General features: G+C 46.8%; 1 protein-coding gene across 2 annotated transcripts in view; it reads right to left on the reverse strand.

Annotated features, from left to right (window-relative positions):
• Positions 1-17,574: 17,574 nt before the first annotated feature.
• The window catches only part of TRMT61A (tRNA methyltransferase 61A), a 43,276-nt gene continuing 36,595 nt past the window's right edge, over positions 17,575-24,255 (reverse strand). For both annotated transcript variants that reach the window (XM_007473514.3, XM_001366813.4), the window contains exon 4: positions 17,575-18,773. In XM_007473514.3, coding sequence (XP_007473576.2) covers positions 18,502-18,773 — 272 coding nt within the window. In that variant the 3' untranslated portion in view covers positions 17,575-18,501. The remainder of the gene's footprint in view (positions 18,774-24,255) is intronic.

Genomic DNA, 24,255 nt, shown 5'->3' on the forward strand with positions numbered 1-24,255 from the left:
GGCTTAAGGGAGGTAGAACATAGAATGTCAGAGCAGACACTTAGAACACAGAATGTCAGAACTGGAAGGGGCTTAAGGGTGGTAGAACATAGAATGTCAGAGCAGACACTTAGAACACAGAATGTCAGGAATGGAAGGGGCTTAAGGGTGGTAGAACATAGAATGTCAGAGCAGACACTTAGAACACAGAATGTCAGAACTGGAAGGGGCTTAAGGGTGGTAGAACATAGAATGTCAGAGCAGACACTTAGAACACAGAATGTCAGGAATGGAAGGGGCTTAAGGGAGGTAGAACATAGAATGTCAGAGCAGACACTTAGAACACAGAATGTCAGAACTGGAAGGGGCTTAAGGGAGGTAGAACATAGAATGTCAGAGCAGACACTTAGAACACAGAATGTCAGAACTGGAAGGGGCTTAAGGGTGGTAGAACATAGAATGTCAGAGCAGACACTTAGAACACAGAATGTCAGGAATGGAAGGGGCTTAAGGGAGGTAGAACATAGAATGTCAGAGCAGACACTTAGAACACAGAATGTCAGGAATGGAAGGGGCTTAAGGGAGGTAGAACATAGAATGTCAGAGCAGACACTTAGAACACAGAATGTCAGAACTGGAAGGGGCTTAAGGGAGGTAGAACATAGAATGTCAGAGCAGACACTTAGAACACAGAGTGTCAGGAATGGAAGGGGCTTAAGGGAGGTAGAACATAGAATGTCAGAGCAGACACTTAGAACACAGAATGTCAGAACTGGAAGTGGCTTAAGGGTGGTAGAACATAGAATGTCAGAGCAGACACTTAGAACACAGAATGTCAGAACTGGAAGGGGCTTAAGGGTGGTAGAACATAGAATGTCAGAGCAGACACTTAGAACACAGAATGTCAGGAATGGAAGAGGCTTAAGGGAGGTAGAACATAGAATGTCAGAGCAGACACTTAGAACACAGAATGTCAGAACTGGAAGGGGCTTAAGGGAGGTAGAACATAGAATGTCAGAGCAGACACTTAGAACACAGAATGTCAGAACTGGAAGGGGCTTAAGGGTGGTAGAACATAGAATGTCAGAGCAGACACTTAGAACACAGAATGTCAGAACTGGAAGGGGCTTAAGGGAGGTAGAACATAGAATGTCAGAGCAGACACTTAGAACACAGAATGTCAGAACTGGAAGGGGCTTAAGGGTGGTAGAACATAGAATGTCAGAGCAGACACTTAGAACACAGAATGTCAGGAATGGAAGGGGCTTAAGGGAGGTAGAACATAGAATGTCAGAGCAGACACTTAGAACACAGAATGTCAGAACTGGAAGGGGCTTAAGGGAGGTAGAACATAGAATGTCAGAGCAGACACTTAGAACACAGAATGTCAGAACTGGAAGGGGCTTAAGGGTGGTAGAACATAGAATGTCAGAGCAGACACTTAGAACACAGAATGTCAGAACTGGAAGGGGCTTAAGGGAGGTAGAACATAGAATGTCAGAGCAGACACTTAGAACACAGAATGTCAGGAATGGAAGGGGCTTAAGGGTGGTAGAACATAGAATGTCAGAGCAGACACTTAGAACACAGAATTTCAGAACTGGAAGGGGCTTAAGGGTGGTAGAACATAGAATGTCAGAGCAGACACTTAGAACACAGAATGTCAGAACTGGAAGGGGCTTAAGGGAGGTAAAACATAGAATGTCAGAGCAGACACTTAGAACACAGAATGTCAGAACTGGAAGGGGCTTAAGGGTGGTAGAACATAGATTGTCAGAGCAGACACTTAGAACACAGAATGTCAGGAATGGAAGGGGCTTAAGGGAGGTAGAACATAGAATGTCAGAGCAGACACTTAGAACACAGAATGTCAGAACTGGAAGGGGCTTAAGGGAGGTAGAACATAGAATGTCAGAGCAGACACTTAGAACACAGAATGTCAGAACTGGAAGGGGCTTAAGGGAGGTAGAACATAGAATGTCAGAGCAGACACTTAGAACACAGAATGTCAGAACTGGAAGGGGCTTAAGGGTGGTAGAACATAGAATGTCAGAGCAGACACTTAGAACACAGAATGTCAGAACTGGAAGGGGCTTAAGGGTGGTAGAACATAGAATGTCAGAGCAGACACTTAGAACACAGAATGTCAGGAATGGAAGGGGCTTAAGGGAGGTAGAACATAGAATGTCAGAGCAGACACTTAGAACACAGAATGTCAGAACTGGAAGGGGCTTAAGGGTGGTAGAACATAGAATGTCAGAGCAGACACTTAGAACACAGAATGTCAGAACTGGAAGGGGCTTAAGGGTGGTAGAACATAGAATGTCAGAGCAGACACTTAGAACACAGAATGTCAGAACTGGAAGGGGCTTAAGGGTGGTAGAACATAGAATGTCAGAGCAGACACTTAGAACACAGAATGTCAGAACTGGAAGGGGCTTAAGGGTGGTAGAACATAGAATGTCAGAGCAGACACTTAGAACACAGAATGTCAGAACTGGAAGGGGCTTAAGGGTGGTAGAACATAGAATGTCAGAGCAGACACTTAGAACACAGAATGTCAGAACTGGAAGGGGCTTAAGGGTGGTAGAACATAGAATGTCAGAGCAGACACTTAGAACACAGAATGTCAGGAATGGAAGGGGCTTAAGGGTGGTAGAACATAGATTGTCAGAGCAGACACTTAGAACACAGAATGTCAGGAATGGAAGGGGCTTAAGGGAGGTAGAACATAGAATGTCAGAGCAGACACTTAGAACACAGAATGTCAGAACTGGAAGGGGCTTAAGGGAGGTAGAACATAGAATGTCAGAGCAGACACTTAGAACACAGAATGTCAGAACTGGAAGGGGCTTAAGGGAGGTAGAACATAGAATGTCAGAGCAGACACTTAGAACACAGAATGTCAGAACTGGAAGGGGCTTAAGGGTGGTAGAACATAGAATGTCAGAGCAGACACTTAGAACACAGAATGTCAGAACTGGAAGGGGCTGAAGGGTGGTAGAACATAGAATGTCAGAGCAGACACTTAGAACACAGAATGTCAGGAATGGAAGGGGCTTAAGGGAGGTAGAACATAGAATGTCAGAGCAGACACTTAGAACACAGAATGTCAGAACTGGAAGGGGCTTAAGGGAGGTAGAACATAGAATGTCAGAGCAGACACTTAGAACACAGAGTGTCAGGAATGGAAGGGGCTTAAGGGAGGTAGAACATAGAATGTCAGAGCAGACACTTAGAACACAGAATGTCAGAACTGGAAGGGGCTTAAGGGTGGTAGAACATAGAATGTCAGAGCAGACACTTAGAACACAGAATGTCAGAACTGGAAGGGGCTTAAGGGTGGTAGAACATAGAATGTCAGAGCAGACACTTAGAACACAGAATGTCAGGAATGGAAGAGGCTTAAGGGAGGTAGAACATAGAATGTCAGAGCAGACACTTAGAACACAGAATGTCAGAACTGGAAGGGGCTTAAGGGAGGTAGAACATAGAATGTCAGAGCAGACACTTAGAACACAGAATGTCAGAACTGGAAGGGGCTTAAGGGTGGTAGAACATAGAATGTCAGAGCAGACACTTAGAACACAGAATGTCAGAACTGGAAGGGGCTTAAGGGAGGTAGAACATAGAATGTCAGAGCAGACACTTAGAACACAGAATGTCAGAACTGGAAGGGGCTTAAGGGTGGTAGAACATAGAATGTCAGAGCAGACACTTAGAACACAGAATGTCAGGAATGGAAGGGGCTTAAGGGAGGTAGAACATAGAATGTCAGAGCAGACACTTAGAACACAGAATGTCAGAACTGGAAGGGGCTTAAGGGAGGTAGAACATAGAATGTCAGAGCAGACACTTAGAACACAGAATGTCAGAACTGGAAGGGGCTTAAGGGTGGTAGAACATAGAATGTCAGAGCAGACACTTAGAACACAGAATGTCAGAACTGGAAGGGGCTTAAGGGAGGTAGAACATAGAATGTCAGAGCAGACACTTAGAACACAGAATGTCAGGAATGGAAGGGGCTTAAGGGTGGTAGAACATAGAATGTCAGAGCAGACACTTAGAACACAGAATTTCAGAACTGGAAGGGGCTTAAGGGTGGTAGAACATAGAATGTCAGAGCAGACACTTAGAACACAGAATGTCAGAACTGGAAGGGGCTTAAGGGAGGTAAAACATAGAATGTCAGAGCAGACACTTAGAACACAGAATGTCAGAACTGGAAGGGGCTTAAGGGTGGTAGAACATAGATTGTCAGAGCAGACACTTAGAACACAGAATGTCAGGAATGGAAGGGGCTTAAGGGAGGTAGAACATAGAATGTCAGAGCAGACACTTAGAACACAGAATGTCAGAACTGGAAGGGGCTTAAGGGAGGTAGAACATAGAATGTCAGAGCAGACACTTAGAACACAGAATGTCAGAACTGGAAGGGGCTTAAGGGAGGTAGAACATAGAATGTCAGAGCAGACACTTAGAACACAGAATGTCAGAACTGGAAGGGGCTTAAGGGTGGTAGAACATAGAATGTCAGAGCAGACACTTAGAACACAGAATGTCAGAACTGGAAGGGGCTTAAGGGTGGTAGAACATAGAATGTCAGAGCAGACACTTAGAACACAGAATGTCAGGAATGGAAGGGGCTTAAGGGAGGTAGAACATAGAATGTCAGAGCAGACACTTAGAACACAGAATGTCAGAACTGGAAGGGGCTTAAGGGTGGTAGAACATAGAATGTCAGAGCAGACACTTAGAACACATAATGTCAGAACTGGAAGGGGCTTAAGGGTGGTAGAACATAGAATGTCAGAGCAGACACTTAGAACACAGAATGTCAGAACTGGAAGGGGCTTAAGGGTGGTAGAACATAGAATGTCAGAGCAGACACTTAGAACACAGAATGTCAGAACTGGAAGGGGCTTAAGGGTGGTAGAACATAGAATGTCAGAGCAGACACTTAGAACACAGAATGTCAGAACTGGAAGGGGCTTAAGGGTGGTAGAACATAGAATGTCAGAGCAGACACTTAGAACACAGAATGTCAGAACTGGAAGGGGCTTAAGGGTGGTAGAACATAGAATGTCAGAGCAGACACTTAGAACACAGAATGTCAGGAATGGAAGGGGCTTAAGGGTGGTAGAACATAGATTGTCAGAGCAGACACTTAGAACACAGAATGTCAGGAATGGAAGGGGCTTAAGGGAGGTAGAACATAGAATGTCAGAGCAGACACTTAGAACACAGAATGTCAGAACTGGAAGGGGCTTAAGGGAGGTAGAACATAGAATGTCAGAGCAGACACTTAGAACACAGAATGTCAGAACTGGAAGGGGCTTAAGGGAGGTAGAACATAGAATGTCAGAGCAGACACTTAGAACACAGAATGTCAGAACTGGAAGGGGCTTAAGGGTGGTAGAACATAGAATGTCAGAGCAGACACTTAGAACACAGAATGTCAGAACTGGAAGGGGCTGAAGGGTGGTAGAACATAGAATGTCAGAGCAGACACTTAGAACACAGAATGTCAGGAATGGAAGGGGCTTAAGGGAGGTAGAACATAGAATGTCAGAGCAGACACTTAGAACACAGAATGTCAGAACTGGAAGGGGCTTAAGGGTGGTAGAACATAGAATGTCAGAGCAGACACTTAGAACACAGAATGTCAGAACTGGAAGGGGCTTAAGGGTGGTAGAACATAGAATGTCAGAGCAGACACTTAGAACACAGAATGTCAGAACTGGAAGGGGCTTAAGGGTGGTAGAACATAGAATGTCAGAGCAGACACTTAGAACACAGAATGTCAGAACTGGAAGGGGCTTAAGGGTGGTAGAACATAGAATGTCAGAGCAGACACTTAGAACACAGAATGTCAGAACTGGAAGGGGCTTAAGGGTGGTAGAACATAGAATGTCAGAGCAGACACTTAGAACACAGAATGTCAGGAATGGAAGGGGCTTAAGGGTGGTAGAACATAGAATGTCAGAGCAGACACTTAGAACACAGAATGTCAGAACTAGAAGGGGCTTAAGGGAGGTAGAACATAGAATGTCAGAGCAGACACTTAGAACACAGAATGTCAGAACTGGAAGGGGCTTAAGGGTGGTAGAACATAGAATGTCAGAGCAGACACTTAGAACACAGAATGTCAGAACTGGAAGGGGCTTAAGGGTGGTAGAACATAGAATGTCAGAGCAGACACTTAGAACACAGAATGTCAGAACTGGAAGGGGCTTAAGGGTGGTAGAACATAGAATGTCAGAGCAGACACTTAGAACACACAATGTCAGAACTAGAAGGGGCTTAAGGGAGGTAGAACATAGAATGTCAGAGCAGACACTTAGAACACAGAATGTCAGAACTGGAAGGGGCTTAAGGGAGGTAGAACATAGAATGTCAGAGCAGACACTTAGAACACAGAATGTCAGGAATGGAAGGGGCTTAAGGGTGGTAGAACATAGATTGTCAGAGCAGACACTTAGAACACAGAATGTCAGAACTGGAAGGGGCTTAAGGGAGGTAGAACATAGAATGTCAGAGCAGACACTTAGAACACAGAATGTCAGGATTGGAAGGGGCTTAAGGGAGGTAGAACATAGAATGTCAGAGCAGACACTTAGAACACAGAGTGTCAGAACTGGAAGGGGCTTAAGGGAGGTAGAACATAGAATGTCAGAGCAGACACTTAGAACACAGAATGTCAGGATTGGAAGGGGTTTTAGGATCATCGAAATAAAATGTTAGCTGGAAGGCCTTAGGGTCATAGACCCTAGAATGTCAGATGGAAGGGCCTTGGAAACCCAGAACACAGCATGAGAGATAGGATGGTCCTTGGACTAACAGAACACAGGATGTAAGAGAAGAAAGATATCTTAGACTATAAAGTCCCGGAGTTGTAGCTCAGGAAAGAGAATATCAAAACCTTAAGGAGGGAAACAACTGGGTGTCTCAGTGGATTGAGGGCCAGGCCCCAGAGGGAGGTCCTGGGTTCATCTGGCCTCAGACACTTCCTAACTGTGTGATCCTGGGCAAGTCCCTTCACTCCCATTGCCACTCTTTTGCCTTGGAACCAATCCACAGTATTGATTCTAAGATGGAAGGTGAGGGTTTAAAAAAACAAACAAATCTGAAGGTCCAGGAGAGATCATCCATGGGGTTGTAGTCCAGGGTCCACAAACTTGCTTGTTTTTGAATTTTATATTTGGTCATCTGATTTTAATATCATTGGTTTCCTTTCTAATCTTACTATGTGATGCATTTGTGCATTTGAATACATGCTTCTGAGAAGTGGTCTGTCAGAATGCAAAGGGGTGGGTCCATGACCCAAAGGTCCCTTGCTCTGCTCCCCCCTGGGGAGGGAGAAGGTGTGCCCAGGTGGGGAAAGGGGCAGTGAGTGAGTGGAGCAGAGCTGGGGCTCTTGACTACCTCGGACTCCTTCCCTGACCCTGGAAAAACCCCGATTTGGTTGTCGCTAGAAGCGGAGGCGGCGGCGGCTGCAGTTCCTGGGGTAAATGCCTATTCTTCTAAGGCTTGCCCAGGCCTCCCAGCAGGCAGGAGAGAATGAGCTGACAAGCAGCCCTTTCTCCAGCAGGGCCACACACACTTGCCCTTTTGTTCCCTCCAGCCCTCCTGGGCCTCCCCCGGCTTGGAGCCTTTGTGAATGCATCCCAGCCCAGAGCGGCCACGGGCCCTTGCAGCTGCTGCCTGAATCCCAGGACTCTGCTCTGGACCCCATTCTCAGGCTCTCCCCAGAAACAGCGGTTAGGTGGGCGGGAAGGAGGATGGGCAGGAGGGAAGGGGCTCCATTCTGCACCCCACTTTGCGTGGAATGAGGGAAGTGGATGGGCACTCCAGGGTGGGCAGGGGAAGGGGAAGGAAGAAGAGAACTCCGTCTCCTGAGTACGGGTACCCCTCAGTACAGCTCCCAGGGGGAGCTGAGGAGTCAGGAAAAGAGGGGATCCCTGGAGGTACACACGTTTGCCCCAGTTGGTCACAGTCGGTCAACAGTATTTATCCGATGCTCACCGCGGGTCCAGCACTTGTTAAGGGATGGGAATAAGGCAAAAACAGTCTGTGTCATCCAGGAGTTCCCTTCGTAGTGAGGCTAGCTGGATATCACCATGCATACCAGTGTCTGTGGGGAAGGTCATCTCAGGAGGAGGGCTTCCTGCAGGCCCAGGGAGGCTTACATGGACTCCGCATCTGTCTTCCAGCAGGGGGGGAGGGATTCTTAGCAGTCTGACATCTTGAGGAACGAGGGGGAGTTCTCTTTCCTGGCTTGGGGCCAGGGCACCATTTTTTCCCTTTCTGAGCTGTGCTAATGAGGCAAGGGCTGCAGTCTTCACAGAGACAGAACAAACCAAAGAGCCACGGCTAGGAGCCTATGTTGGCATTTCCGTGTTTAGAAGGGTAAGACAGGAAGGAGAGAGGGGGACTTGGTAAAGACCTGAGGTCTGAAAAGGGTCAGCAAAGGTTATGGCAGTCCGGACACTAGAGGCTCCTGGTGAGGGTCGGTACTTATGGCCGAAATGGAAAGGCAGTTTGTTGGAATGAGAATGGGGATGTAGGTGATTGAATAAAGAGATTATTTTGGAACAGAAATTGGAGTGGAAAGCGGAGTGATTATATTTGAGTTAAAGTAAAAGAAGCTTGCTTCCAAAAATCCATGAGATTAGAAGATTAGGGGTTAGGGGACTATATTGTCATGCCAACAAGCATGCTCTACATGAAAGACACTGGAGATGGATACAAAGAAAGCCAAAAACCTATTCTGATAGAGAATGGGAAGATCAAGTGCAAATCAGTACATACAAATAAGATGTTACCGGATAAACTGGGGGTAATTATCAGAGGGTTAGGAAGGGAGAGGGCTGTATGCAAAGGCCCTTTCCCAACAATGCAGCCCCACCCTGGTTGGATGAAAAAGATACTGCCATTATCTTTACAGATGAGGAAACAGGGAAGACGTGCAGTGGCTTGCCCAGTATCCCACAATTAGAAAATATTGGAGCTGGTGTTTGACCCTCCATCCTGAAGCAGCCATGTGACATGGAAAGAGAGCTGGTTTTGGAGTCTCAGGATCTAGATTCAAGTCCTGACTGCCACTTAGTATGTGAGTGATCTAGGGCCTATCACTTCAACTTTGGGCCTCTGTTGTCTCATCTTTAAGATGAGAGGTTTAGATTAGATCTCTACTGCCAGGTTCAAAAAAAAAAAAGGAGCCACCAGTCTACATATAAGGATCCATGTAGGCTGTATATTGACGTGGTTTTAAAATGTAATGTTTTGTTATTCAGTGGTTTTTCAGTCATGTCTGATTCTCCATGACCCCATTTTGGGGTTTTCTTGACAAAGATACTGGACTGGGTTGCCATTTCCTTCTCCAGCTCATTTTATGGATGAGGAAACTGAGGCAAACAGGGTTAAGTGACTTGTTCAGGGTCACATAGCTAGTGTCTGAGGCCGGATTTGAACTCAAGAAGATGAGTATTCCTCTGCTCATTGGCTATGGGAGGGAGGAGGGAGGAGGGGAGGGAAAGAGCATGAGTCATGTAACCAAGGAAAAATATTCTAAGTCAATTAATTAAATAAACATTTTCAAAATAAAAAAAAAAAGATGAGTTTTCCTGACTCCAGGCCTGATACCCTATATACTGCATCACCAAGCTGCCCTTTCACCTTCTCTTACTTCCTACAAATCAACTTCTGAACTAGAAATGAGATCAGTATATTGCTGTCCAATCACTTAAACAAACAACAAGTATTAAGAAGAGGCAGCTAGGTGGTACAATGGATAGAGAGCACCAGGTCTGGAGTCAGGAGGACCTGGGTTCAAATATGGCCTCAGATATTTCCAAGCTGTATGAATCTGGGCAAGTCACTTAACATCAGTTCCCTAGCCCTTGCTGCTCTTGTGTCTTAGAATGGTTACTAAGACAGATGGTAAGAATTTTAAATAACAAAAGAACAACCAAATATTAAGTGCGAGGCACTGGGGATACAAGTAACCAAGACTGAAAGAATTCTTTACTGGAAAGGAGCCAGGGGAAGGTCCTACTGTCCTCTATGCTGATCAGACCATGTATTGAAGAGCATTTCTAGTTCTAGGCATCAAGTTTTAGTAAGGAAAAACATTGCCAAACTGGATTGTGACTAGAAGGGGAGTAACCAAGATGGTAGAGCCAGAGACCACGCCATATGGGGGTCAGTTGAAGAAGGAGGGAGTTTTAGCCTGGAGAAAAAAGGAAAAAGACAAGAGTGGGAATGGCGTTTTCATGATCTTTCTTCAAGTATGTCTTAAAATATTTAAAGAACTGACATGTAGGAGAGGGACTAGATTTGTTCAACTTGGCCCCAGAGAGCAGAACCAAGAACCATAATGGAGAAAGATACTACAGAATTTTTGGACACAGCCAATGTGACAATTGGTTTTTCTTGATTGTGCATATACTACAAGGGTTTTTTTTCCCCCCTTTAATAGAAGATGGGATGGGAAGGAAAAATGCAAATTAATTGAAAAATAAGATGAAAAAATAAAAAAATAAAGAGGCATATTTATGCTTTCTAATAATCAGTGCTGTTGAAAGACATTAGAATTCTAATCTATGCACATATTTTTCTTTCTCTAATAAAATACCACAACCCTTACCTTCTGTCTTGGAATCAATATCAAATATTGGCTCTAAAGCATAAGAAGCAAAGCAATTGGGGTTAAGTGACTTGTCCAGGATCATATAACTAGGAAGATCTGAGGCCACATTTTTTTTTTATTAAACCCTTACCTTCCCTCTTGAAATCAATGCTGGGTATTGGTTCCAAGGCAGAAGAGTGGTAAGGGCTAGGTAAAGGGGGTTAAGTGACTTGCCCAGGGTCACACAGCTGGGAAGTGTCTGAGGTCAGATTTGAACCCAGGACCTCCCATCTCTAGGCCTGGCTCTCACTCCACTGAGCTACCCAGCTGCCCCCCTGAGGCCACATTTTGAACCCAGGTCCTCCAAACTGCAAGCCTGGCTACCTAGCTGCCCCATACACACATATTTCCCCATGACAGAATGATGGTTCCTTTGATTTTTGTCTTTGTATCCCCAGTGCCCAGGACAGTACCTGAAATATTATAGGCTCTTAATAAATGTGTTGAATGACCAGTTGTGATTTCAGAGAACTACAGACGTAAAATGAGTCAGATCTTTTTTCCTTCCTTTCTTTTTCACCAACCGTTTGTTCTTTGTTCCTTTGTTCTGAGGCAATCTTTTGGGAGGAGAGGGTAGAATTCATTGGGAGTGAGTTTGATGTGGAAAGAGAGCATCAATGGAACATTTATTTCAAACAAAACAAAAACGAGCCAGAGCTGAGGTGCCTTAGGAGGTGGCAGATTTCATGTTCCGGGAAGGCTTCAAGGCTCGATGACCGGCCATCAGGGAAATGGTACGGGGGATTCCCGTCCATCAATGAGTTAGACAAGGGGCTCTTTGAGGCCCTTTCCAACTTGGACACTCTGCAGAACTTTGCCCCTTCCTACCCACCAACATCTACAAAGGACTCTAAAATGGAGGCAGAACAAACCAATGGCTTCTCTAGGTGACTTTCTGATCCTTCCTGGTCTTCACATGCCATTGGGTAGATGGGAAAACCTGAAGCCCAGGGAGAAGCCCCTGGCCTAAGGGGACTTGGGGAGAGGCACAGGCCTCAGCAGTAAAAGGATGGAGAAAGAACATTAAGCTCAAGGGAACTGGTCTTAAATTCTGGTTCTGCTATTTACCGTAGGATCATGAGTAACACGTCTCTGTAGGCCCCATCTTCCTCATTTTAAGACAAGCCTGAGACCACTGCCCAGGTCGTCAAGTGTTCAAAGCCATGTGAACATCAGATGATATCACTGCCCGTGTGACTGGGAGAACTAGTTTATGAGTGTTCCCACAGACATGGGACCCAGAAAGCGGTCCCTCAGAAAGGAAGATGGATTTAGAGAGATAGGGGTTTAATTTTTAAAAAATACAAATTTATTGATGCTTTTTTAAACATTTGTATCCATCATTTGAAGAATGATTAATTAATTAAAATATATAATGTAATTAATTAAAATATAATAGAATAAATCAATTAATCAATCAATAATTAATTAATTAAAATTAATTCCTCCCTTCAGGTCAAACCCTCTCATTTGACAAGGAAAAGTAATTGATGCAGTTGGTTGTATCTGACCACATGCCCTGGTCATCCTCCACCTTTCTAACACGAAGAGGGAGCTCAGTTCCATTATCTTTTTCTGCAAATGAGATGGGCTTTTCATTTATTCAGTTTGCCTTCCTCTTCACTTCCATCACAATCAGAGTATGGTTTTTTCTTAAAAACAAACAAAACCAAAAAACCCTTTTACTTTCAGTCTTAGTAACAACTCTAGGACAGAAGACCAAGGGCCAGACAACTGGGGTTAAGTGACTCGCCAAGCTAGGATGTTTGGGGCAGATTGGCTTTTCCCCTCAGAGAATGCCCTTTCTTGCTGTGTCTGGGGGCTGGCCCAGAGAGCCTCAACGCCCCTCTCTGGTCTCTTCCTTTCTGTGGGCCTCAGTTTCCACCTGCCCTGCTTTCCTTACAAGATTCAGAGGATTTAAGGCTGGAAGGGGCCTTGGAGACATCTAGTCTAATGACGTCATCTTACAGATGAGGAAACTAACCGGGGGACTGGATGGAATTCAAACTCCTGTCTGCTGATTTGTTTAGCCCATCACTCCCAGGGGTGTTGAGAAGCCAATAGGAAACAATGAGTTCAGGGAGCCATTTTTTCTTTTTCTGAAGGTGGTGGAATACCAAGGACCTAGCACTAAGGCTCCAAATCATTCTTCCATGCAGTTGGTTCTTGATTAAAAGTTATGCTAGGTGGTTTAATGGATTCAAAGTCAGGTCTAGAGATGGGAGGTCCCAGGTTCAAATTTGACCTCAGACACTTCCTAGCTAAGTGATCCTGGGCAAGTCACTTAGCCCCCATTGTCTAGCCTTTATCACTTTTCTGTCGTAGAACTAATATTTAGTATTGATCTAAGATGGAAGGTAAGAGTTGTTGGGGTTTTGTTGTTGTTTTAAAATGCTATTTGGACAACTGCTTGATCACATGGGTTGGTGGGGACATGATTGGGGAGTGTAAATATCAATAATATGGAAATAGGTCTTATTAAATTTTTTTTTAAACCCTTACCTTCCATCTTAGAATCCATATTGTGTATTGGTTCCAAGGCAGAAAAGTGGTAAGGGCTAGGAAATGGGGGTTAAGTGACTTGCCCAGGGTCACACAGCTGGGAAGTGTCTGAGGCCACATTTGAACCCGGGACCTCCTTCTCTAGGTCTGGTTCTCAATCCACTGAGCTACCCAGCTGCCCCTGGAAATAGGTCTTGATCAATGATACTTGTAAAACCCAGAGGAATTGAACATCATATATGGGAGGGGGTTGGGGAGAGGGGAGGGAAAGAACATGAATCATGTAACCATGGAAAAATATTCTAAAGTAATTAAATAAAAAATTTTCCAATTAAAAATAATAATAAAATGCTATTTGAGGAGCAACTAGATAGCTCAATGGATAGAAAGCCAGGCCTGGGGGATAGGAAGCTCTGAGTTCAAATCTGACCTCAGACACTTCCTGGCTGTGTGACCCTGGGCAAGTCACTTAACCCCAATTGTCTAGCCTTTACCACTTTTCTGCCTTGGAACCAATATGTAGTATCCATCTAAGATGGAAGATAAATTTTTTAGTGTATGTGTATGTGTGTGTGTGTTTTAAATGCTATTTGAGGGACAGCTAGATAACTTAGTGGATTGCCAGGCTTGGGAAAGGGAAGGCCTGGGTTCAAATCTGGCTTCAGACATTTCCTAGCTATGTGATCCTGAGCAATTCACTTAACCCCCATTGTCTAGCCCTTCCTGCTCGTCTGCCTTGGAATCTTAATACTGACTCTAACACAGAAGGCAAAGGTCCAAAAAAAATCCTTTTTTTTTTCAATTTAAAAAGTTACTTGAAACATGTCAAGACCTTGATCAGCCATCTTTCCCCTTAACTGGTTGAAGAGAGGGAGTGGGAATGCGCCTTATTTCTACAGCACTCGGTAAACTCCCTTCTTTGGGGGTTCACATTTCCAATCCACAGTTATCCCCGATGAACATGCTGGTAGCTTTTGTTTGCCGAGCTCCAGGACCCAAAGGGGCCAGTGCCTGGCTCCTGGGCTTCCCTTCGCAGCTCCTGCTCTCACAGCGAGGGCCTCCACGTACACATGGGTGCTTTTTCCAGCACCCTCACTGTCCCTCCACTTAAAATGGAGGCGAGTCCAATCTCTATTCCCTAAACCCTCCAAGATTATAGTAGAGCCAGGGCAGCTAGGTAGGTGGTGTATTAGGCCTGGAGCCAGAAAGGTGAGAGTTCAAATCCCTCCTCAGACACTTATTAGGTGACCCCAGGCAAGTTATAACTATTGTTTGCCTCAGTTTCCTCATTTGTAAGAGGGTGATAACCGTACCGACCTCCCAGGGTTGTTGTGAGGATTAAATGGCATTTTATACCTCAGGACAACCCCAGGAGGGAGGGCTGCTATTGTTAGCCCCATTTTGCAGAAGAAACCAAGGCCCAAGCTTGTCCCAGATCACGGAGCTATTTAGTGTCGGGGTCAGGGTTATTACTTAACCCTTAACACTTAACATAGTGCCTGGCCTCTATAAATGTTAGCTATTTATGATAATGTAGCAAAGAGAACCTGAGTGGGGTCATGTAGGGCCTGGCATGGTCACTTGACCATTGAGTTAAAGGACTTCACTTCATCTCAGAGGCCTCAGTTTCCCCATCTATAAAACGGGAGGATTAGACAAGAGGACCTCTCATTTTCCTTCCAGCTGATGTTCTGGTTCCAAATGGCAGACAATCCAGAAAAAAGAATTTCAACACGAAGTGTGAGCAAAAGGCAGGGAAGACTTTCTGGACAAAGTGTGTGTATGTGTGCAGAGAAAGGCGTTTGGAACCTCAGAGCCTTCCCCAAGGAAATAGAGAAATCCTTGCGCCTCGGCTTCTTCCTTTTGTAGAATAAATTCTCAGTCTGGGTAGAACATACTTGTTGGAGGGATGCCCCGGATTGGCAGGATTCTTTCAGACCTGGTGACCTTAGGTAAATCACTTAACCTTTCTAAGTCTCAATAAAAGGATGGAGAGAGAGATGGCTCTTGCCTGCTTCTCATCGTAGTCCAGAATTGCCCGGGTCCGGGCCTTGACCAACGGGGCCACCCCACAAACCCAGCTGGCTCCAGGTCCTGCCCTCGCGCTGGGTACTGGGAGCAGCTGAAGCCCATGGCCGTCAGCAACAGGATGTGGTCTGGCAACCCACAGAACACGGCCGGCCCGTGACCCCAAGGCAGCACAGCTGCTCTCCATCACCCAGATCTCCGCGCAAACACCCCCCCAGAGGCCTAAAGGGACACATACGCACTGTGGGGACGGCTCCCGTTAACAAGGTTTAGTGCTATCCCTTCTCTCATCTGAGCCCAGGACAAGCCCAGGAGGGAGGGCCGCTATCATCACGCCCGGTTTGCAGAAGAAACTGAGGCGCCGGCTTGCCCCAGATCACGGAGTTATTAAGTGTCAGGGTCGGGATTTGATCCGAGTGTGGACCCCCAAATTCAGGACGCAGCTGCCTATTCGGCACGCAGCCATGTCTGCACAAAAGCATCTGGACAGATATGTATGCACACTCAGGCATGTGCACACACCGACACCGATAGGCCTTCATGAGAGGCCTGGGAGAACCCATTTCTGATGTCTCCTTTCAAAAGGCAAATACCCGGGAGACAGCTGTCATCTCCAGTAACACACAACTGCTTTCTGTCTTTCTTGATCCCATTCTTTAACTTGCTGGTGGGATCAGATGGAATTTCCTTCGTCCAGTTGTTTCGGTCTTGTCTGAAGACCCCATTTAGGATTTTCTTGGCAAAGAGTGGAATGGTTTGCCATTTCCTTCTCCAGCTCATTTGACAAATGAGGAAAACGAGGCAAGCAGGGATAAATGAGTAGCCCAGGGTCACGTAGCTAGGAAGTGTCCCAGGCCAGATTTGAACCCAGGAAGAGGAGTCTTCCTGCATCGTCCCAGCGCTCTCTTCACTGTGCCACTTTAGACAAGTCTGGGTTGGGGGCTAGGAAGGGTAGAAACACCAAGTGTGTATCTCTACTGGTTCATTTTCCCAGAACAGCCATAAACCCAGGCTCCACAGAGGTTCTCTTGCAGGTATTGGGGTGAGGGGTCTTGGTCTTTGAACCCCAGATTCATTTCTGCACTCCCACCCCATCAGGGGCAGCATCCTTAATGTTTCCCACCAAGAAGATGTACTGCTCCCCGTGAGACCTGAAGAAGAGAAGCCTTAAGTGGGAAATAAAATCACTGAATTCAAATACGGGAAGGGTTATTTTTTGGGGTAAAGGCTTTGGCCTTGTTCTCTTTGGTTTCCAAATTTTAGCCTGATTAAGGGTGGAAAAAATGACTAATTCATTCAAAGGGTCAAATTTCCACCTTTAAAAAGGAGATACCTGGGGGCAACTGGGTAGCTCAGTGGATTGAGAGCCAGGCCTAGAGAAGGAGGTCCTGGGTTCAAATCTGGCCTCAGACAATTCCCAGCTGTGTGACCCTGGGCAAGTCACTTGACCCCCATTGCCTAGCCCTTACCACTCTTCTGCCTTAGAACCAATACACAGTATGGATTCTAAGATGGAAAGTAAGGGTTTAAAAAATTAATAAAAAATAAAAAAGGAGATATTTGTGCAAGGATGGTGGTCAATAAGGCATCAACCAGATTTCAAAGCAACCAATTATTGACAAAAATCAGAGCTATCCAAAAATTGACTGAGCTGCCTCCAGAGGCACCAAGTTCTCTGTCACTAGAGGTCTTTAAATAGAGAGGCTGGATACTGTAGAGGGCATATTGTTCAGGGACCCCGAGAGCTGTTTGAGCTCTGAGATCCCATGATTCTGTAAGGCCCAAATTTGTCTGTTTTTATACATCCTGGAGAAATCTCAGAACTGGAGGACATCACCCCCACAAAGGGCAAGCCCTGCCCATATCCCCAAAGTGACCAGCAGTTCATCACCCCAAAAAACATTCTTTAGGGCAGCACTGATTAGCAGAAAATTTTTCCTTAGGGCAGGTAGGTGACTTAGTGGATAGAGTGCCAGACCTGGAGGGGGAAGATGGGTTCAAATCTGGCTTTAAGACACTTCCCAGCTGTGTGACCCTGGGCAAGTCACTTCACCCCCATTGCCCAGCCTCTTCTGCCTTAGAACCAATACACAGCATTGATTCTAAGATGGAAGGTCAAGGTTTGGGGGGGAGGGGGGAGTAAAGAAACTCTTCCCCTGGTATTGGGTCTGAATAAATCATTGACAAATGAAGCCAGAAGGAGAGCCTCCTCAGCCCCACCCCCACCCGCCGGCCCCCCTCAGAGAAGTGGGGAATTATTTCAGGAGATGGAAATGTGATCTGGCACTCCAAGGGAGACCTGGGAAAAACAAAGAGCTGAGACTGATGCACAAACTGGGCCAAAGACTCTCTCTGGGTAAAGAAACATGGGAGGGTTTAAAAGAATGCACCAAGTTCTCTATTGTTACAGAGGGGTCAGCCACAGGCTGGGGATGGTATATTTTCCATCTTACAGCTGCAACATTCCAGGGCAAGGGGGAGAGAGGCCCTTCCATCCCCAGGGAATCGCCGGAGGAGGGAGGCTCGCTCCTGAGGACAGCTGGAATCCAGCCCCCAAGCCAGGCCTGGGGTGGGGAACCACAGCCTGCCCAGGGCTGCCCCTGACCAGACTGGCCACTCAGTTTGGGGGTTAGAGTTCGAGTCCAATCCTCTCCTTTTACAGATGAGGAAACTGAGGTCTAGAGAGAGGAAGCCACAATGTAAGGTTGTACACTGAATACGGAGCAGGGCCCAACCCCAGGTCCCCATTTTAAAACTTGTGCTTTTTCCGCTAAACCTCAGGGCGCCCTGGGACGGAGCACCCATAGAGGAATGTGGAAGAGGCTGGGTGGCAGGGGTGGGGAGAGGGACAATTTTTTAAATCTTTAGGACAAAAATAAAAACCCAAGGAAATGAGCCTGGGGTGGGATGGGGGTGGGGGTGGTGGAAAACAGATCTCCCAAATCTAAATAAGTTTAATCCAGGCCACAGGGCCGGGGAGGGGAAGTGGGGGCGGGGGGGAGGGATGAGAAGGATGAGAGGGGATGCTGGAGGAGTTTAAGAAAGAGGGTGGGGGTGGGTGAAAAGATGCAAAGTAAACACCCCACATAGGACTTGGCCAGATTCCCTTGCTCGGCTTCCAAAAACCCGGGTGCAGGCTGCCCAGTGCCTGGCTGAGTGGCTTTTCTGCAAAAGCCCAGGCCTAAGAGGCCTGACTATATAAGGCATTCTCTGACCGAAGGAGGAAAACCGGGCGACTCCACACATCGCAGGCCCCCCTTCCCTCCACCGCCCGGCCTCCTCCCTCCTCCCGATTGGCAGCATCAAAACAGACTCTTGCTGGCAAAAGTCAGGTAGCCGGTGTGGCCCACAGTCTCCTTCAAGGGCACCCCAATCTTAAACTGGGCCTCGCCCAGGACAGGCAGGGGGTCCAGGGCCTCCCCCAGATCCGGCATGGGCAAGTTTGCTGTCCGAACATTGTACTCTCGTAGCAGGATCTCCAGGGTGGTGACTTCGATGAACCCATGCTCAGTCAGGGCCTGGCAGGTCCGCTGGACTTGCTCAATGCAGGGAGAGAAGGAGCAGAGGCGACCACCTGGGGGGAGAGGGAGGCAGGAGGAGAGCAGGATTGGGGGGGAGGGAAAAACACATAAAACAGCAAAGTTACTCTCTTCCCAAGACCAAACTCAGTTCCACCCTTAGCACCACGGGATTCGGGGCAAGGACATATCTTAGAGCAGACCTGGAGACCTTTAGGGCTCATCTCATCCACTTCCAGATGGACTGGAGAGCGGATGAAGTGCATTGGCTGGTGAGTAAGGAAAGCCAGGTGTTCCTACCCCAAAAAAATCCCGTTTTCTTCCTGTATCTCATACATGGGATGGCTCCCTTACTGGGCGATATTTACATGCCACCCCAGCCCTGAAAAAATCCAGCCCCATCCCTCCCAGGAAGAGAAGCAAGAAATTATGAGCTCCCGTGAGGTTGGGTACCTTTGGGAGTTTATTTAATTTGTCCCCCTCCTCCCCCTAATTAAAGGTTATGGTTGAATACAGGAAGGCAAATCTTTGAACAGATCCAAGATCAAAGAAGAGGTCTGACTCTGGAACTACTTGTGCGCACTACGCCCTGCCCAAAACTGCCAAACCCAGGATTACATCAACTCAAGAACCTTTCTATATTACTAACAACTATTGGTAAATACAAATACCAATAAATAATAAGGGTCAAAATACCTTTTTACCCCCGTGCCTCAGTTTCCCCAGCTACCAAATGAAGCAGTCAGACCAGATGGCCTCTGAGGTCCCTCCCATTGTGATATTTATGATTCTATGATTCTGCAGCACTGGGCTGAGAGCCAAGATCACTGGGTTGCAGTTTAGACTTCTGCCCTTAACTCTGTGTGACCGGAGGCAAGACTCTATCCCTCTCTCTAAACCCTTCTTCCTAGGTCAAATGGGAATGGTGCTTTATTGCAGAGTAGCAAAGGGTACCGGATGGTCTTAAGCTCTGTTCTCTAAGAATCAAGAAGTTCCTCTTCTTATTTATCATCCAGCCCCTCTTAGCTTTGGACACCAGGCCAGCTAGACCATCAGGATCTGTAGTTTGGAAGGTCTAAGTTGGGACTGCAATTCCTTCCTCAAGTCCATCTTTAGTTATATTACTTCCCTTCCCCACCTTCCCTGGGGACCTCAAGTCCCAGGGGATGAAATCAGAACCCTCACCTGGAGAGATTTCTTTATGAAAGGATTTGTGTCTTATCTCCATGGGGAGGAGACTTCCAGGACCTTAGGATCACAGGATTTAGAGTTAAAAAAAGACACTTGAAGATCATCTAGTCTAAGCCTTTCAGTTACAGATGAGGTACTCCCAGGGAGATTAAGAGATTTAAGGTCAAATGGGTCCGTAAGTGGCAGGGACAGAATTCAAATTCTGGTATTCTATCATTAAATTCGGGCCCTGCCAACATCTTCTATGAAGCCCCAGGGCAGTCAGAATCAAAAGTAGGAAGACCATTCAAACAAAACAATCAGAAGGTCAAAGACTCTGGCCCTCTCCTGGGATAGTGAATTTCCCAGTTGTTATTGAAGATATTGCACCAAAGGATGGATGGCTACTTTGTCAGGGAGACAGCAGAGGAGATTTAGGTGCAAGATGAGAGGATGGAGGGATGCCTGCTGAAGTTCCTTCCAGTCTGGGGAGTCTATCCCAGCAAAGGAATGCTTCATATGTGGAAGCACAAGGATTGCCCTCACCTTGATCCCTGCCCCAGTACCGCTTTCTTGCACTGTTCTCAAGGCATGCCTTCTTGCACACACACAAATTGCACAGGAACTCAAAGAAGCATGGCCTTATGCCAGGAAGCAGCTGTACCACTGTTGGAAGGCTCTCCTCTGGCGGCCTTGTCCACCTTGTACCAAGTCAGCAATTTAGCCCACAGGGCAGACCTCTAGTCACTTAGCAGCACAGTGTGACACAGAGGCTGGGGTAGCCCTAGTGTTCAGAGAAAGTGTCTCAAGAAGAGCCTCATCTTCTCTTTGAGAGAGAAGGGCTGATTCACCACCAGCATCACCACCCCCAAACCAGCTCAGCTACACTTCCATGCTCTCTGGGAAGCCTCGGCTGATTTCTCCACCCTGGGGGGTTCTGAGTTCCCCCAGTACTTAGTGGCTATATCATGCCTGAATGAATGAAATGTATTTCTTGTACAGATATAGTCTCTTCTACCTTCCTAGACAAAGAGAAGTCCTTAAAGTTAAGATCTGGGTTTTTAATTCCTGGGTGTCCCCCAAACTAGAAGCTCCCTGGGGATAGAGCTCAGAACTCAAGGTCACAGGTCACTCCTGCCACAGCACCCCACCCCCACCCCCACCCGAGTGCATACCCTCCTCAAGTCATGTATCACCTACATACTATAACATAATCACATCATGTTGTCAAGAGTATAAAGACCCCAGAATTGATGTCCTAGAGGAAGCGGCTTCCCCTCTATGCTGTCCTCCCAGCCAAATTCAACATGAATTCCAAATTAATAAATTTCTCTTTTTATTCCTAAGCTCAGTTATGAAGTCTTGCAAAGGGTACCCATCCCAAACCCAGGGGGGTTCACCTCCAGCCCCCCACAACACCGGGAGAAGTGTGTCCAGCCAGGTAAGAGAGCTGAGCTGAGAGCCCTTGTAATCCTTTCCCTGCATCCCTGACTTCTCCTCTGCAATGCTAGGTTTGCTCCTAGCCCCCACCCTTCCTACCCATGGGTCAGGCTGGAGAGAAAAGGGGCAGAGATGTCTGATGTTCACTAAGCCCTGGGCTGGGAGACGGGAGGGAACATCATGCTTGACTTCTTCCTGTTACCCTGGTGATCACCTCTGTCCCTGCACACAGGAGGTGGGGAGAGAGAAAAGGGAGATTTCTCGAGAGAAGAGGAAAGAGGGAAGTAAGGAGAGGAGAGGAGTGAGAAGAGAAAGATGGAAAGTGACAAGGTAAAATAGCAAAGAGAAGAAAGAGATGGACCTCTTCTCCCTGGTCCAGTATACGATGCTCAGAGAAGGGCACTTCCCCCCAGGAATGGCTATCCAGGAGAAAGCAGTGATGGGGAGACCTAAAGATAGCCCCAAGGTTGTGAACATGGAAAAGAACACGAAAGCTGGCATAACCCAGTGAAAGCAGGAGGAAGAGCAGGTTCAGGGGGAACAATAATCTCCCCCCTAGTAGCAATAGTGACAAATGCAGACATGAGCCCATGTGAGGAAACAAGCCAGACAAATTGAATCAGTGATCTCCACTCTCCGGGGATCAAGGGACTGAAATCCAGGGCATCCCAGTTGTTGCTCTCAAGGCTCCAATTTGTTGGGAGCACAGCTGGGATTGGAGAAGGGGGGGTGATATACGGGGCAGCACATTCCACCACTCCCCTTTTCCAACAGCACCTGCTTCTCTACAACTCCCCAGCTCTACCTCAGGAGCCCATGTCTGGATGCTCTAATCTCTCTGGAAGCTGCCTCGGTGTCTCTTGTTATACTCCCCCCAAATTCTCCCAGCCCTTAGCTCAGTGGCTAGTGGTGACATTTTAGGGAAAGAATTCCTTTGGTAATGTAAAGAACTCTCTCCCAAGAAAATAGAAAGAGGGGAGGTGGGGGAGTGGGGGACATCTTTCCTCAGCTGCCCTAGACTATGGAAGAGGGAAGGACTCAGGGGCTTTCTCCATTAAAATTCCCCACCTTCCATGGTAAGGGGGCTCAGGAAAGGTTTTGTACTTAGGTGATGGGAAGGCGTCGTCGCTGGGAGTAAGGGGGAGCCTGATTTTAGGTCCTGGGAGTCAAAAGACCGGTGGTACGGGTTAGCGTTTATAAGCTGAGCTTCTCAACCGGTGTTAGAAATGGGAGTTGTCATTGTGACAGCATGGATGCCAAGGGATAGAGAATTTTGGCACAGGGATGGAACTTAGACCACCAAAGGCTCACTCTCTTATTTTACTGCAGAGGAAACTGAGGCCTAGGAAGGAAGTTGGGAGTGGAGACACAGTCTTTGGTACACAAGGGCGTAAGCAGTAGAATTCAGAGCCAAGAAGGACCCCAAAGGCCACTGAGTTTTAAGCTAGTAACTGTGATAGCCCCGACAAAGGTCATCCATCCAGCTTCCTCTCCAAGGCCTCCAAGAACTGGGAACTCCCAAGCTTTAAGGCAGCTCCCGGTGTCTTTATCCCAACTCAGAACTGTGCTGCAGTCTCTTTTATAAATGGTTTTAAGGCACTTTTAAAAAACACCTGAAGTAGTTCCCACATCCGGCTTTAAAAATTCAGATCTTCTGGTTCTGATACTGCAATTACTGGTGACTAAGCAACCTCACGTTGAAGTGTGTGTGAGCATGGAGGGGATGTTTTTGAGAGCTCGTGTGTCTCAGAACTAAAGCAGTGGGAGGCCCTGGAACAGAGAAAGAAGGGGAAGGATTAAGACACAAAAGCAGGGTCTCCCCATTTAATCTCAGGGGACTGGGATGGGGGGCAGAATACACCTTCTAGTGACCATAGCTGCAAACGCCTCCCGTTGCTTGGTTCTGGGTTACCCAAGGCCGGAGTCCCTTTTCAGGATCTAGACTGAGTGGATCCATGTGCCTGTACTGAAATTAATTCAGGGGCGAGCTAATTAGAGAAGTCGAGCTTTGGAGGTTCGATTCGAAGGAATCAGTAAACTTGAATAGGGGACCATTTTTGAATATTTATTTCAAAATAATTTGATTTGTTTTATAATCCTGTTTTTTCTGTAATGAATTTAGAGATGTTACTCCGAGAAGGAATCCAGACTGCTTCACCTAGACTGCCAAAGGGTCCCAAAGCTTAAGAGCCTAGGCCTTAGACCTCTCAGCGGGCCAGACAGAGAGTCCCCTTCAATAATGAATTCCCAGGTGGGAGCCCCTCGCCCAGGTAAAGTGCGGAGCATGGAGTAACGCCCCGGAGATGTTCATTCAACATGACCGCACTGAACCAGGGTTGTGGTAGGATAACTGGAGATGGTTTCTGTCCAAATGAAGGAACAATAAATACGCACTTAAGCTGATGTGAAACATGTACAAAGAAAATATAAGGCAAATGCCAGATCACTGGGCTGGGGGAGGTTCTAGCAGTTCTGGAAAATCAGGAAAGACCTCCCAGGAGGAAGCGCTTCAGTTGAGCATACAAGAAAGGCAGAGGGGGAGGAGAGAAGGAATTCTGGGCCTGAGGGACCTATGCAAAGACACAGAGGGGTGGGAGAAGGAATTCCTATGTGAGGAACAGCCAGTAGGCCCATCTGGCTGGTTTGGAGAGTGCATGCAAAGGAATAAACGGATGAGTCTAGAAAAGCAGACTGGAGCCATGTCATCAAGGGCTTTGAATGAGGGCTATAAATGTGTTGTTTGTGGTTCAATCTTGTCTAGGACCCCATTTGGGAAAGACTAGAGTGGTTTTGTGATTCCTTCTCCAGTGGATTAATGCAAACAGAAGTTAAGTGACTTGCCCAGGGTCATATAGCTAGGAGGGGATAGGATTTGCCCCTTGCTTTAAATTTAAATTTCCCCAAGTGGTCAAAGGGCACAGACAATTT

The sequence above is a fragment of the Monodelphis domestica genome, chromosome 1 (genome assembly GCF_027887165.1).
Source record: "Monodelphis domestica isolate mMonDom1 chromosome 1, mMonDom1.pri, whole genome shotgun sequence".
Classification (NCBI taxonomy): Eukaryota; Metazoa; Chordata; class Mammalia; order Didelphimorphia; family Didelphidae; genus Monodelphis; species Monodelphis domestica.